The sequence below is a fragment of the Microtus oregoni genome, unplaced genomic scaffold, assembly GCF_018167655.1.
Source record: "Microtus oregoni isolate MIOR12 unplaced genomic scaffold, Mior012 000006F_ref0000085, whole genome shotgun sequence".
NCBI lineage: Eukaryota > Metazoa > Chordata > Mammalia > Rodentia > Cricetidae > Microtus > Microtus oregoni.
The window spans coordinates 40,152,766-40,165,422 of NW_024543065.1; the positions used below are offsets into that span (position 1 = coordinate 40,152,766).

Genomic DNA, 12,657 nt, shown 5'->3' on the forward strand with positions numbered 1-12,657 from the left:
AACACATTAGAAAAATTATCCATTATGATCAAGTAGGCTTCATCCCAGAGATGCAGGGCTGGTTCAACATACAAAAATCTATCAATGTAATCCATCATATAAATAAACTGAAAGAAAAAAATCATATGATCATTTCATTAGATGCTGAAAAAGCTTTTGACAAAATTCAGTATCCCTTTATGATAAAAGTCTTGGAGAGATTAGAGATACAAGGGTCATACCTAAATATAATAAAAGCTATATACAGCAAGCCGACAGCTAACATCAAATTAAATGGAGAGAAACTCAAAGCCATCCCGCTTAACTCAGGAACACGACAAGGCTGTCCACTCTCTCCATACCTCTTCAATATAGTGCTTGAAGTTTTAGCTATAGCAATAAGACAACATAAGGGGATCAAGGGGATTCGAATTGGGAAGGAAGAAGTTAAACTTTCATTATTTGCAGATGATATGATAGTGTACATAAGTGACCCCCAAAACTCTACCAAAGAACTCCTACAGCTGATAAACACCTTTAGTAATGTGACAGGATACAAGATCAACTCTAAAAAATCAGTCGCCCTCCTATACACAAAGGATATGGAAGCAGAGAGGGAAATCAGAGAAGCATCACCTTTCACAATAGCCACAAATAGCATAAAATATCTTGGGGTAACTCTAACCAAGGAAGTGAAAGACCTATTTGACAAGAACTTTAAGGAATTGAAGAAAGAAATTGAAGAGGATACCAGAAAGTGGAAAGATCGCCCTTGCTCTTGGATTGGGAGGATCAACATAGTAAAAATGGCAATTCTACCAAAGGTAATTTATAGATTCAATGCAATCCCCATCAAGGTCCCATCAAAATTCTTCACAGATCTTGAGAGAACAATAATCAACTTTATATGGAAAAACAAAAAACCCAGGATAGCCAAAACAGTCTTATATAATAAAGGAACTTCTGGAGGCATTACCATCCCTGACTTCAAACTCTAATACAGAGCTACAGTATTGAAAACAGCTTGGTATTGGTATAAAAACAGAGAAGTCAACCAATGGAATCGTATAGAAGACCCAGATTGTAACCCACAAACCAATGAACACCTGATTTTTGATAAAGGAGCTAAAAGTATACAATGGAAGAAAGAAAGCTTCTTCACCAAGTGGTGCTGGCACAACTGGATGTCAACCTGTAGAAGAATGAAAATTGACCCATATCTATCACCATGCACAAAACTCAAGTCCAAATGGATAAAAGACCTCAATATCAGTCCGAGCACACTGAACCTGATAGAAGAGAAATTCTGAGGTACCCTCCAACAAATGGGCACAGGAGATCGCTTCCTATGTATAACCCCAGCAGCACAGACATTAAGGGCAACGTTGAATAAATGGGACCTACTAAAACTGAGAAGCTTCTGTAAAGCAAAGGACACTGTCACTAAGACAAAAAGGCAACCCGCTCACTGGGAGAAAATCTTCACCAACCCCGCAACAGACAAAGGTCTGATCTCCAAAATATATAGAGAACTCAAGAAACTAGACTTTAAAATGCTAATTAACCCAATTAAAAAATGGGCCACTGATCTAAACAGAGAATTCTCAACAGAAGAAGTTCAAATGGCCAAAAGACACTTAAGGTCATGCTCAACTTCCTTAGCGATCAGGGAAATGCAAATCAAAACAACTTTGAGATATCATCTAACACCTGTCAGATTGGCTAAAATCAAAAACACCAATGATAGCCTTTGCTGGAGAGGTTGTGAAGGAAGGGGTTCCCTCATCCATTGCTGGTGGGAATGCAAACTTGTGCAACCACTTTGGAAAACAGTGTTTCGGTTTCTCAGGAAATTCGGGATCAACCTACCCCTGGACCCAGCAATACCACTCTTGGGAATATACCCAAGAGATGCCCGATCATATGACAAAAGCATTTGTTCAACTATGTTCATAGCAGTATTATTTGTAATAGCCAGAACCTGGAAACAACCTAGATGTCCTTCAATGGAAGAATGGATGAAGAAAGTGTGGAATATATACACATTAGAGTACTACGCTGTGGTAAAAAACAATGACTTCTCAAATTTTGCATTCAAATGGATGGAAATAGAAAATACTATCTTGAGTGAGGTAACCCAGACCCAAAAAGATGAACATGGGATGTACTCACTCATAATTGGTTTCTAGCTATAAATAAAGAACAATGAGTCTATAATTTGATATCCTAAAGAAGCTAAATAAGAAGGTGAACCCAAAGAAAAACATGTAGCTATCCTCCTGGGTAAGGAAAGTAGACAAGATTGCCAGGCAAAAAATCAGGATCTTAAGGGTGGTGTGGGAGGGGGATAAGGGGAGATGGGGAGAGAAAAGTGAGAAGGGTAGGATGGGGAGACTTGGGGCAACGGGATGATTGGGATAACGGAAGGTTGGATAGGGGAGCAGGGAAGCACATATCTTAATGAAGGGAGCCATCTTAGGGTTGGGAAGAGACTTGGACCTAGAGGGGCTTCCAGGTGCCCAAGGCGAGGTCCCCAGATAGTTCCTGGGGCAGCTGAAGATAGGGAACCTGAAATGACCCTATCCTATAGCCATACTGATGAATATTTTGCATATCACCATAGAACCTTCATCTGGCTAGGGATGGAGATAGAGACAGAGACCCACACTAGAGCACCGGACTGAGCTCCCAACGTCCAAATGAGGAGCAGAAGGAGGGAGAACATTATCAAGGAAGTCAGGACCACGAGGGGTGCACCCACCCACTGAGACAGTGGGACTGATCTATTGGGAGCTCACCAAGGCCGCTAGACTGTGATTGAAAAAGCAGGGGATAAAACCGGACTCTCTGAATATGGTGGACAATGAGGGCTGCTGAGAAGCCAAGGACAATGGCACTGGGTTTTGATCCTACTACATGTTCTGGCTTTGTGGGAGCCTAGCCAGTTTGGATGTTCACCTTCCTAGACCAGGATGGAGGGGGGAGGACTTTGGACTTTCCACAGGGCAGGGAACCCTGACTGCTCTTCAGACTTGAAAGGGAGGGGGAGAGAAGTGGGGGGAGGAGGAGAGGAGTGGGGGGAGAGGAAGAGGAGTGGGGCGAGGGGGGAGGAGTGGGAGGCTGGGAGGAGGCGGAAATTTTTTTTTCTCAATAAAAAAAAGAAAGAAAATGAAAGACATATTTAAGAAGAACTTTAAATCTTTGAGGAAAGAAATTGAAGAAGATACCAGAAAATGGAAAGCTATCCCATGTTCTTGAATAGGACGGATCAACATAGTAAAAATGGCAATGCTGCCAAGAGCAATCTATAGATTAAATGCAATCACCTTCAAAATCCCAACACAATTCTCCGAACTTGAAAGAACGATGATCAACTTCGTATGGAAAAAAAAAAAACAGGATAGACAAAACAATCCTGTACAATAAAGGAATGGCCAGAGGCATTACTATCACTGAATCAAGCTCTATTACAGAGCTAGAGTAATGAAAACAGCTTGTTATTGGAATAAAAACAGAAACATTGACCAATAGAATTGAATTGAAAACCTAGATATTAATCCACACACCTATGAACACCTGATTTTTTACAAAGAAGCTAAAACTATACAATGGAAAAAAGAAAGCATGGTTCTGGCATAACTGGATGTCAACTTGTAGAAGAATGAAAATAGATCCATATCTCACCATGCACAAAACTCAAATCCAAATGGATTAAGGATTAAAGACCTCAATATGAACCGAACCACACTGAACCTGATAGAGGAGATAGTGGGAAGTAACCTTCAATGCAGGGACACAGGAGACCACCTCCTAAATATAACCCCAGTAGCACAGACAATAAGAGCAACAATAATTAAATTGGACTTCCTGAAAATGAGAAGCTTCTGTAAAGCAAAAGACACAGTCAATAAAACCAAAAGGCAGCCTACTAAATGGGAAAAAAAATCTTCACCAACCCCACATCAGACAAAGGACTGATCTCCAAAATATATAAATAACTCAAGAAATTACACATTAAAATTCTAAATAACCCAATTAAAAAGTGGTGTACTGAACTAAACAGATAATTCTAAACAGAAGAATTTCAAACTGCCAAAAGATACTTAAGGACATGTTCAACTTCATTAGATAACAAGGAAATGCAAATACAAACAACTCTGGGATAACATCTTACACGAGTCAAAATGGCTAAGATCAAAAACACCAATGATAGCTTACACTGGAGAGGATGTGGAGCAAGGGTAACACTCATCCATTGCTGGTGGGAATGCAAACTTGTGCAACCACTTTGGAAAACAGTTGGGTGGTTTCTCAGAAAATTGGGAGTCAACCTACTTCAGGATACAGCAATACCACTCTTGAGAATATGCCAAAAAAAATGCTCAATAATACTACAAAAGCATTTGTTCAACTATGTTCATAGCAGCATTATTTGTAATAGCCAGGATCTGTAAACAACCTAGATATCCCTCAACTGAAGAACGGATAAGAAAGTGTGGCACATCTACACATTAGAGTACTACTCAGCACAAAAAAAAAAATTGACATCTTGAATTTTGCATGCAAATGGATGGAATTAAAAAACACCATCCTGAGTGAGGTAACCCAGACCCAAAAAGATGATTATTGTATGTACTCACTCATAAGTGGATACTAGCTATAAAACAAAGGACATTGAACCTATAGATGGTGTCTGAACTGGTGTTGCCCTATAATAAGACTGATGATTATATTAAATATCACCATAGAACTTTGTCAAACAATAACAGATAGTAACAAAGGCAGAGACCAACATTGGAGCACTGGACTGAGCTCCCAGGGTCCACTTGAAGAGTGGAAGGAGTGAGAATATGATCAATGAGATGAAGATCATGAGGGGTTCACACAATGAGACAGTTTGCATGAGCTAATGGGAGCTCACCAACTCCAACTGGACTGGGAGTGAATTAGCATGGGAACAAACAAGACCCTCTGAAGGGGGTTGAGAGTTGGGGCAGACTGAGGGGGCACTGATAGTGACACTGGGATTTGTCTCTACTACATGTACTGGCTTCTTGGGATCCTATTCTCTTTGATATCTTGCTCAATCTAGAAATTGCAGGGAGGGCGCGGTGCATTGCCCTCTCTTAGGATTGGAGGGTGGTTGGGTGGGTGGGTCTGTAGAAGGAATGCGAGGGGAGTGGGAGGGTAGGATGGAGTGGGAATTTGGATTGATATTTTTTAAGAAATAATAAAAAAAGTTATACAATAAACAATTGGACAACAAAAAAGACTTATTCCAACACAGAATTGTTTTGATTTGCATTTCTCTAATGACTAAGGATGTTGGCCATTTTCTTAAGTGTCCTTCAGCCATTTTAGAGTACTCTATTGAGAGTTCTCTGTTTAGGTCTGTACTCCATTTTTTATTGGATTATTTGTACTTTTTTTTTAATTTTTTTTTTATTGAGAAAAGAAGAAAAAAAACATAAACAAAAAACAAGTTTCCACCTCCTCCCAGCCTCCCATTTCCCTTCCCCTCCTCCCACCCTTCTCCCCCTCCTCCCACCCTTCTCTCCCTCCCCCCACTCCTTCCCCTCCCCCTCCCTCTCCAGTCCACAGAGCAGTCCGGGTTCCCTGCCCTGTGGTAAGTCCTAGGTCTTCCCCCCTCCGTCCATATCTAGAAAGGTGAACATCCAAACTGGCTAGGCTCCCACAAAGCCAGCACATTAAGTAGGATCAAAACCCCCTGCCATTGTCCTTGGTGTCTCATCAGCCCTCATTGTTCGCTATGTTCAGAGAGTCCGGTTTTATCCCATGCTTTTTCGGTCACAGTCCAGCTGGCCTTGGTGAGCTCCCCGTAGATCAGCTCCACTGTCTCAGTGGGTGGATGCACGCCTCGTGGTCCCGACTTCTTTGCTCATGTTCTCCCTCCTTCTGCTCCTCCTTGGGACCTTGGGAGCTCAGTCCAGTGCTCATGTGTGGGTCTCTGTCTCTATCTCTATCCATCACCAGATGAAGATTCTATGATGATATGCAAGATATTCGTCAGTATTGCTCTAGGATAGGGTCATTTCAGGTTCCCAATCCTCAGCTGCCCAAGGAACTAACTGGGAACCTCATCTTGGGCACTAGGGAGCCCCTCTAGGGTCAAGTCTCTTGCCCACCCTAAACTGGCTCCCTTAACTAAGAATTGTGGTTCCGTGCTCCCCTATCCACCTTTCCTTTATCCCAATTCTCCTGTTTCCCAGGTCCCCCCTCCTTCCCTTCTACCTTTTCTCTCCCCATCTCCCGTTACCCCCATCCCACCCCATCCCCAAGATCCCATTTTCTCCCCGGAAATTTGGTCTACTTCCCTTAGCCAAGAGGACAACTATATGTTTTTCCTTGGGTTCACCTTCTTACTTAGCTTCTTTAGGTTCACCTCTTGTAGACTCCGTGGTCCTTATTTATGGCTAGAAACCAATTATGAGTGAGTACATCCCATGTTCATCTTTTTGGGTCTGGGACACCTCACTCAGGATAGTGTTTTCTATTTCCATCCATTTGCATGCAAAATTCGAGAAGTCATTGTTTTTTACCGCAGCGTAGTACTCTAGCGTGTATATATTCCATACTTTCTTCATCCATTCTTCCATTGAAGGGCATCTAGGTTGTTTCCAGGTTCTGGCTATTACAAATAATACTGCTATGAACATAGTTGAACAAATGCTTTTGTCATTTGATAAAGCATCTCTTGGGTATATTCCCAAGAGTGGTATTGCTGGGTCCAGGGGTAAGTTGATCCCGAATTTCCTGAGAAACCGAAACACTGACTTCCACAGTGGTTGCACAAGATTGCATTCCCACCAGCAATGGATGAGGGTACTCGTTCCTCCACAGCCTCTCCAGCAAAGGTTATCCTTGGTGTTTTTGACTTTAGCCATTCTGACAGGTGTAAGATGATATCTCAAAGTTGTTTTGATTTGCATTTCCCTGATTGCTAAGGAAGCAAAAAACAGAGAAGTCGACCAATGGAATCGTATAGAAGACCCGGATTTTATCCCACAAACCTATGAACACCTCAATTTCGATAAAGGAGCTAAAAGTATACAATGGAAGAAAGAAAGCATCTTCAACAAATGGTGCTGGCACAACTGGATGTCAACCTGTAGAAGAATGAAAATAGACCCATATCTCTCACCGTGCACAAAACTCAAGTCCAAATGGATTAAAGACCTCAATATCAGCCTGAACACACTGAACCTGATAGAAGAGAAAGTGGGAAATACCCTACAACAGATGGGCACAGGAGATCGCTTCCTATGTATAACCCCAGAAGCACAGACATTAAGGGCAACATTGAATAAATGGGACCTACTTAAACTGAGAAGCTTCTGTAAAGCAAAGGACATGGTCACTAAGACACAAAGGCAACCTACTGACTGGGAGAAGATTTTCACCAACCCCACAACAGACAAAGGTTTGATCTCCAAAATATATAGAGAACTCAAGAAACTAGACTTTAAAATGCTAATTAACCCAATTAAAAAATGGGGCACTGAACTGAACAGAGAATTCTCAACAGAAGAAGTTCAAATGGCCAAAAGACACTTAAGGTCGTGTTCAACTTCCTTAGCAATCAGGGATTATTTGTACTTTTGATGACCAATTTCTTGAGTTCTTTATATATTTTGGAGATCAGACCTCTGTCTGATGTGGGGTTAGTAAAGATCTTTTCCCATTCTGTATGCTGTCATTTTGTCTTTTTGATCATGTCTTTTGCTTTACAGAAGCTTTTTAGTTTCAGGAGGCCCCATTTTTTAATTGTTTCTCTCAGTGTCTCTGCTGCTGGGGTTATATTTAGGAAGTGGTTTCCTGTGCGAATGCATTCAAGTATATTTACCACTTTCTATTCTATAAAGTTCAGTGTAGCTGGCTTTATGTTGAGGTCTTTGACCCATTTGGACTTAAGTTTTGTGCATGGTAATAGATCTATTTTAATTCTTTTACATGTTGACATCCAGTTATGCCAGCACCATTTGTCAAATATGCTTTCTTTTTTTACTTTATATTTTTTACTTCTTTGTCAAAACTCAGGTGTTCTAAGGTGTGTGGATAAATATCCTGGTCTTTTTATTTGGTTCCATTGGTCCTCCTGTTTGTTATTATGCCAATACCAGGTTATTTTCAATACTGTAGCACTGTAATAGAGTTTGAAGTCAGGGATTGTGATGCCTCCAGAAGTTCTTTTATTGTACAGGATTGTTTTGGCTCTCCTGGGATTTTTGCTTTTCCTTATGAAGTTGAATACCATTCTTTCGAGCTCTGTGAAGAATTTTGCTGGGATTTTGATGGGCATTGCATTGAATCTGTAGATTGCTGTTGGTATGATTGCCACTTTTTTTTTTATTGAGAAAAAGAGAAAAAAAAAGTTTCCACCTCCTCCCATTCTGCCTACCCAAAAGCATGGGAGATATTTCCACTTTCTGTTTCCTTCTTCAATTTCTTTCTTCAAAGATTTAAAGTTCTTATCATACAGGTCTTCCACCTGTTTGGATAGAGTTACTCTGAGATATTTTATGCTGTTTGTGGCTATTGTGAAGGGTGTTGTTTCTCTGATATCCTTCCCAGGGGTTTTATCATCTGTGTACAAGAGGGCTACTAATTCTATATTTATATCCTTACAGGGAAAAAATTCCAGAAATACCTAATTTATGCAATATTTCTTAATCCAGAACATTGGGGCAATTCATGGATTATGACATTGATGACAGCAAACTTCATTAAAAAGAAAAAAACATACCTTTAAGCAGTGAGCATAATGCCCTTCCCCATTATCCACTGGTTGATTATGGACTTCTTGAAGAATCATCTCATGGAGTGCATGAGCCACAGTATACACAGCATTATATAAGTCATAACTGTCATCACTAAAAGTCATGTCAAAAGTCTGTACCTTTAGCCATTGCAATGAAGCATTGGATATGCAATTATTTAGGGTCTTACATTTAGAATCTGAGAGTTCACACTTCAAGTTCATCCACTCCAGCTTTGCCAGGTATTCATCTGAGTATTTGAGAGGGTTCAATGTCTGGACAAATGTTTTAAAACTAGAAATCTCAGTGTGGTGGTGTGCAAAAGCTAGTGTCCCATGGAATGACTTAAGTGTGAAGTCGCTCTTCCATGTAATGACATCCCACTGTGAGGTGGTGACCCATATTCTCTGTATACCTCGAGAATCCCACATTCTAAATGCCATAGCTAGAGTACTGTCTGTGTCACCATAAATGACAACTACTTTTGTGGATGATGTCATGATTTGGTTATAATACACTTCAGCCCTTGACAAGTATGAAGGCATCATGACTGGGATAATATTCACAAAAGCAAAGCAGACTGTGTTTTTTTCCATCTCTCTTCTCAAATATGAGAGAAATCGAATACCCTGATCATTGTCTGAGATGGCCAGTCCAATCCAGTTCCAGTTGAAGTGAAGCATCAAAGAGACCATGGCCAGGGCTAGATATATGTCCTGGGCAGCCATCTGATAAAGAGAAGGAAACTGTTCACGATCACTCAGGATGGGATTGAAAGGTCCATAGGTGAGCTGAAAAACCTAGGATACAAGGAACAGCATTAGGTAGCCTTCAATCATAAGAACTTGTAAACACACTTTCAGCAAAGAGTTCCTTAAAACTCCTTTCCTGTTGCTTCTTCCCTCATCTCAATTTCAAAGAAGAAAATGATCCCACCTCAACTCTCTGAATAGTAACTTTGAATCACAATTCCTAGCATCAAAGAATTGTAACAACAGAGTAAGAATTTCTTGCAAACCCACAACACAAAATCTCACCGTTTGAAACGTAAAGAGTTTTAGGAATGTCCCAACAATCTCAGATATTGCCCAGTTTGGTCCTGAAAGTGCCAGAATACACATACTCTCTTCATCACAGTTATAATTGGGATGAGTATCATGGGTTTCTTCAGAAAAATGCAACAAGCTGTATAATTGTGGCACAGTCTTACAACCATCTCCTGGGAAATCAAAAACTAATGATGTATTTGGTAAAAGATCAGGGTTCCTGTTGACTTCATCCATGGAAAAAGCTAAGGCCAGTGAAAACTGGTTGTTTCCAGTTGATGTTCTGTAAAAGGATATGGTGGTTAGTGTGGACGGAAATCTACATATGATCCTGTATAGTCAATAGATGGACTATTCTGAGCTGGACAGTATTCCCAACTACTGCCAATACTCATAGAAATAGCCCATGCTGTGAGATCGGAATAACATAAGTAGCTGGAAGCTTGCAAAAGCTTTAAAAGTTCATCAGATTGCATCTCCCATAAATAGGATGAGCAGTCAGCATCTTCCAAAGAGTATGTTGTCATTTTGGGTTTTGAGTGCTTACTCTAAAGATAAAGACAGCATCAGGGGCTTTAACTAAACAGTAAATATATTCATGTATTTTTTTAAATTATTGAGCAATGTGAAAAATTCATGTGATGTATGAGCCAGTGAGTTTATGGTATTTTCTTATGAAGTTAACTGAGTTGGCTAAGGCAGTGAAATAATACCTGATGCGTGCACAATGGTCTGGGCAACGATTGGCTCTTATGCTTTCAATTATTATAATCAGTGAGCACTACAGTTAACATATACCATCATATCAGTCTTTGTGTTGCTCCTTTTTTCTTTCTGGTTTGTATAAGGCAGGTGTAAAATCTTCTTTTAAATGTTTGTTTTTAAATGAATTCAAATGCCAGAGATGTGTTTTGTAAAACTGTATGTGTTCACCATGTGTATGAACAGTATTAATGTTTATGGATTCCAAGGTTTGGGGGTTTTGTTTCTTTTTTTTTTACATTTTGTTTTTGTTTTTTGAGACATGGTTTTCTCTGTAGCCTTTGGAGCCTGTCCTGGAACTTGCTTTTGTAGAGCATGTTGGCCTTGAACTCACAGAGATCTCCCTGCCAAGTCTTAGGATTAAAGGCATGTGCCATCACCACCCAGCTGATTCCAAGGTTTTGAACAAGATTTTACTATAGACTAGACTGGTCTCAAATGTACAGTGAAACTCCAGCTCCAGGTCTTTAGTACAGAAATTAAGGCCATGCACTAAGTACTTTTCACCTACTTTATGTTTACACACAATGTCATATACTCACACTGGGTATTTCTGAGCTACATAATTTTTACTCTAGAAAACACCATTTTACTACCTTTCCAGTTACAATAACACAACAACTGCATCCTACATAAATTTGTAGATGCTAGTACAACATCTTTGTAAAATAGAAAACTGTAAAATATAAAATGTAAGGAAAATGTTTTGGGGGGTATTTTGTAATAAAAATGGGCAACAAGTGAGTTGGGAGTGAATAATACCAATTTTTATGTTTTCGGGAAGAACAATAACTTCTGTCTCTTCCTAGTCATTTTGTATCATCTGACCAATAAACATCAAACATATTTCCTCATTCTGATTGATTCACTCAGAGTAAAATTCAATCTGTTTTCCACTTACACATTGCACCACTGTGATATCTTTATATATTTAACTACACATTTTTAAAATAAAATTAATTTTGGAATAATTTTATTACCACACAGAAAAAATATCATTGAAAATTTTAGTAACACATAGTAGGAATTTGAGACTAGATCTTGTGATGTTCAAACACTAATTTCTTCCCCCACAAACATTAAGAAATATAAATCCCTTAAGCTGGTAGATTGGCCCAGTGGACTAAATTGCTGTGTTTGATAACAGATATAAACAACATATAAAATGAAAATGTGGATAGTGCCCATATTGGTAAAATATGTGGTTATAATTAGCAAAATTACTGAAAGCAAATATAAGAGGTAAATGAAAACTATGTGTCAGATAATAAACAATTTAGATACAAAGAGAAAAGTTGCATGTTTTTTAAATAATGGCAAAGATGGGCTAATAGGTAACTTCTCTATTCCTGTTCGCATGTGTTGCTAATATTACACACCAAGGCTGTCTGTCACTCAGGTAAGTGACAAGTGAAATGACAGTCTCACTTGAAAGAATGCAAGCATATCACTTACAGTTTGTAATTCCTAGTTTACTAAAAATAGTTGAATAAATGAACTTTGAAATTAAAGGGCAGTGGTTGTACTTGTCTATAAGTGAATTATGGAAAAATAGGAACACATATGATGGTCACAATGGACACGTCTCCTACTTCCATTCTCCATACACTTTCAAAAGAAATAATGGGACCACATGCAGAGCATTCAAGAGAGTAGATCTATGTGAAAACTCTCCACACATGGGTGTGGTACAAATATTAGTTGCCCTAGCATGTGCATTCAGACCTACACATTGACTAATGCCCATCAGTTGACTGTAATCTATAGCCATTTACTTGGGATGTCTTAGGATGATACTATTTAAAATAGAATGGGGTTTCATTTGATAAGTCATCTCCTGCAACTGTGCTATAGAATATATGAAGTGGATGGCTATATAGGATAGAACAATGTAGAGAGCCCTTTCTTATTTATTTATAAAAAATAAATATATTTATTTATTATGTATACAATATTCTGTCTGTGTGTATGTCTGCAGGCCAGAAGAGGGCACCAGACCTCATTACAGATGGTTGTGAGCCACCATGTGGTTGCTGGGAATTAAACTCAGAACCTTTAGAAGAGCAGTCAATGCTCTTAACCACCGACCCATC

At 39.4% G+C, this 12,657-nt stretch overlaps 1 protein-coding gene across 5 annotated transcripts in view; it reads right to left on the bottom strand.

The window, feature by feature from the left end:
• LOC121449433 (vomeronasal type-2 receptor 116-like) overlaps nt 1–12,657 on the bottom strand; it is a 59,103-nt gene that overhangs the window by 26,069 nt on the left and 20,377 nt on the right. For 2 of the 5 annotated variants that reach the window (XM_041653852.1, XM_041653849.1), the window contains exons 2-3: nt 9,794–10,085; nt 8,744–9,556 (exon numbers count right to left, since the gene is read on the bottom strand). In XM_041653852.1, the coding sequence (XP_041509786.1) occupies nt 8,744–9,556; nt 9,794–10,085 (1,105 nt within the window). Of the gene's footprint in view, nt 1–8,743; nt 9,557–9,778; nt 10,106–12,657 lie in introns of all 5 variants that reach the window. The other 3 variants (XM_041653851.1, XM_041653848.1, XM_041653853.1) reach the window with 3 other exon arrangements.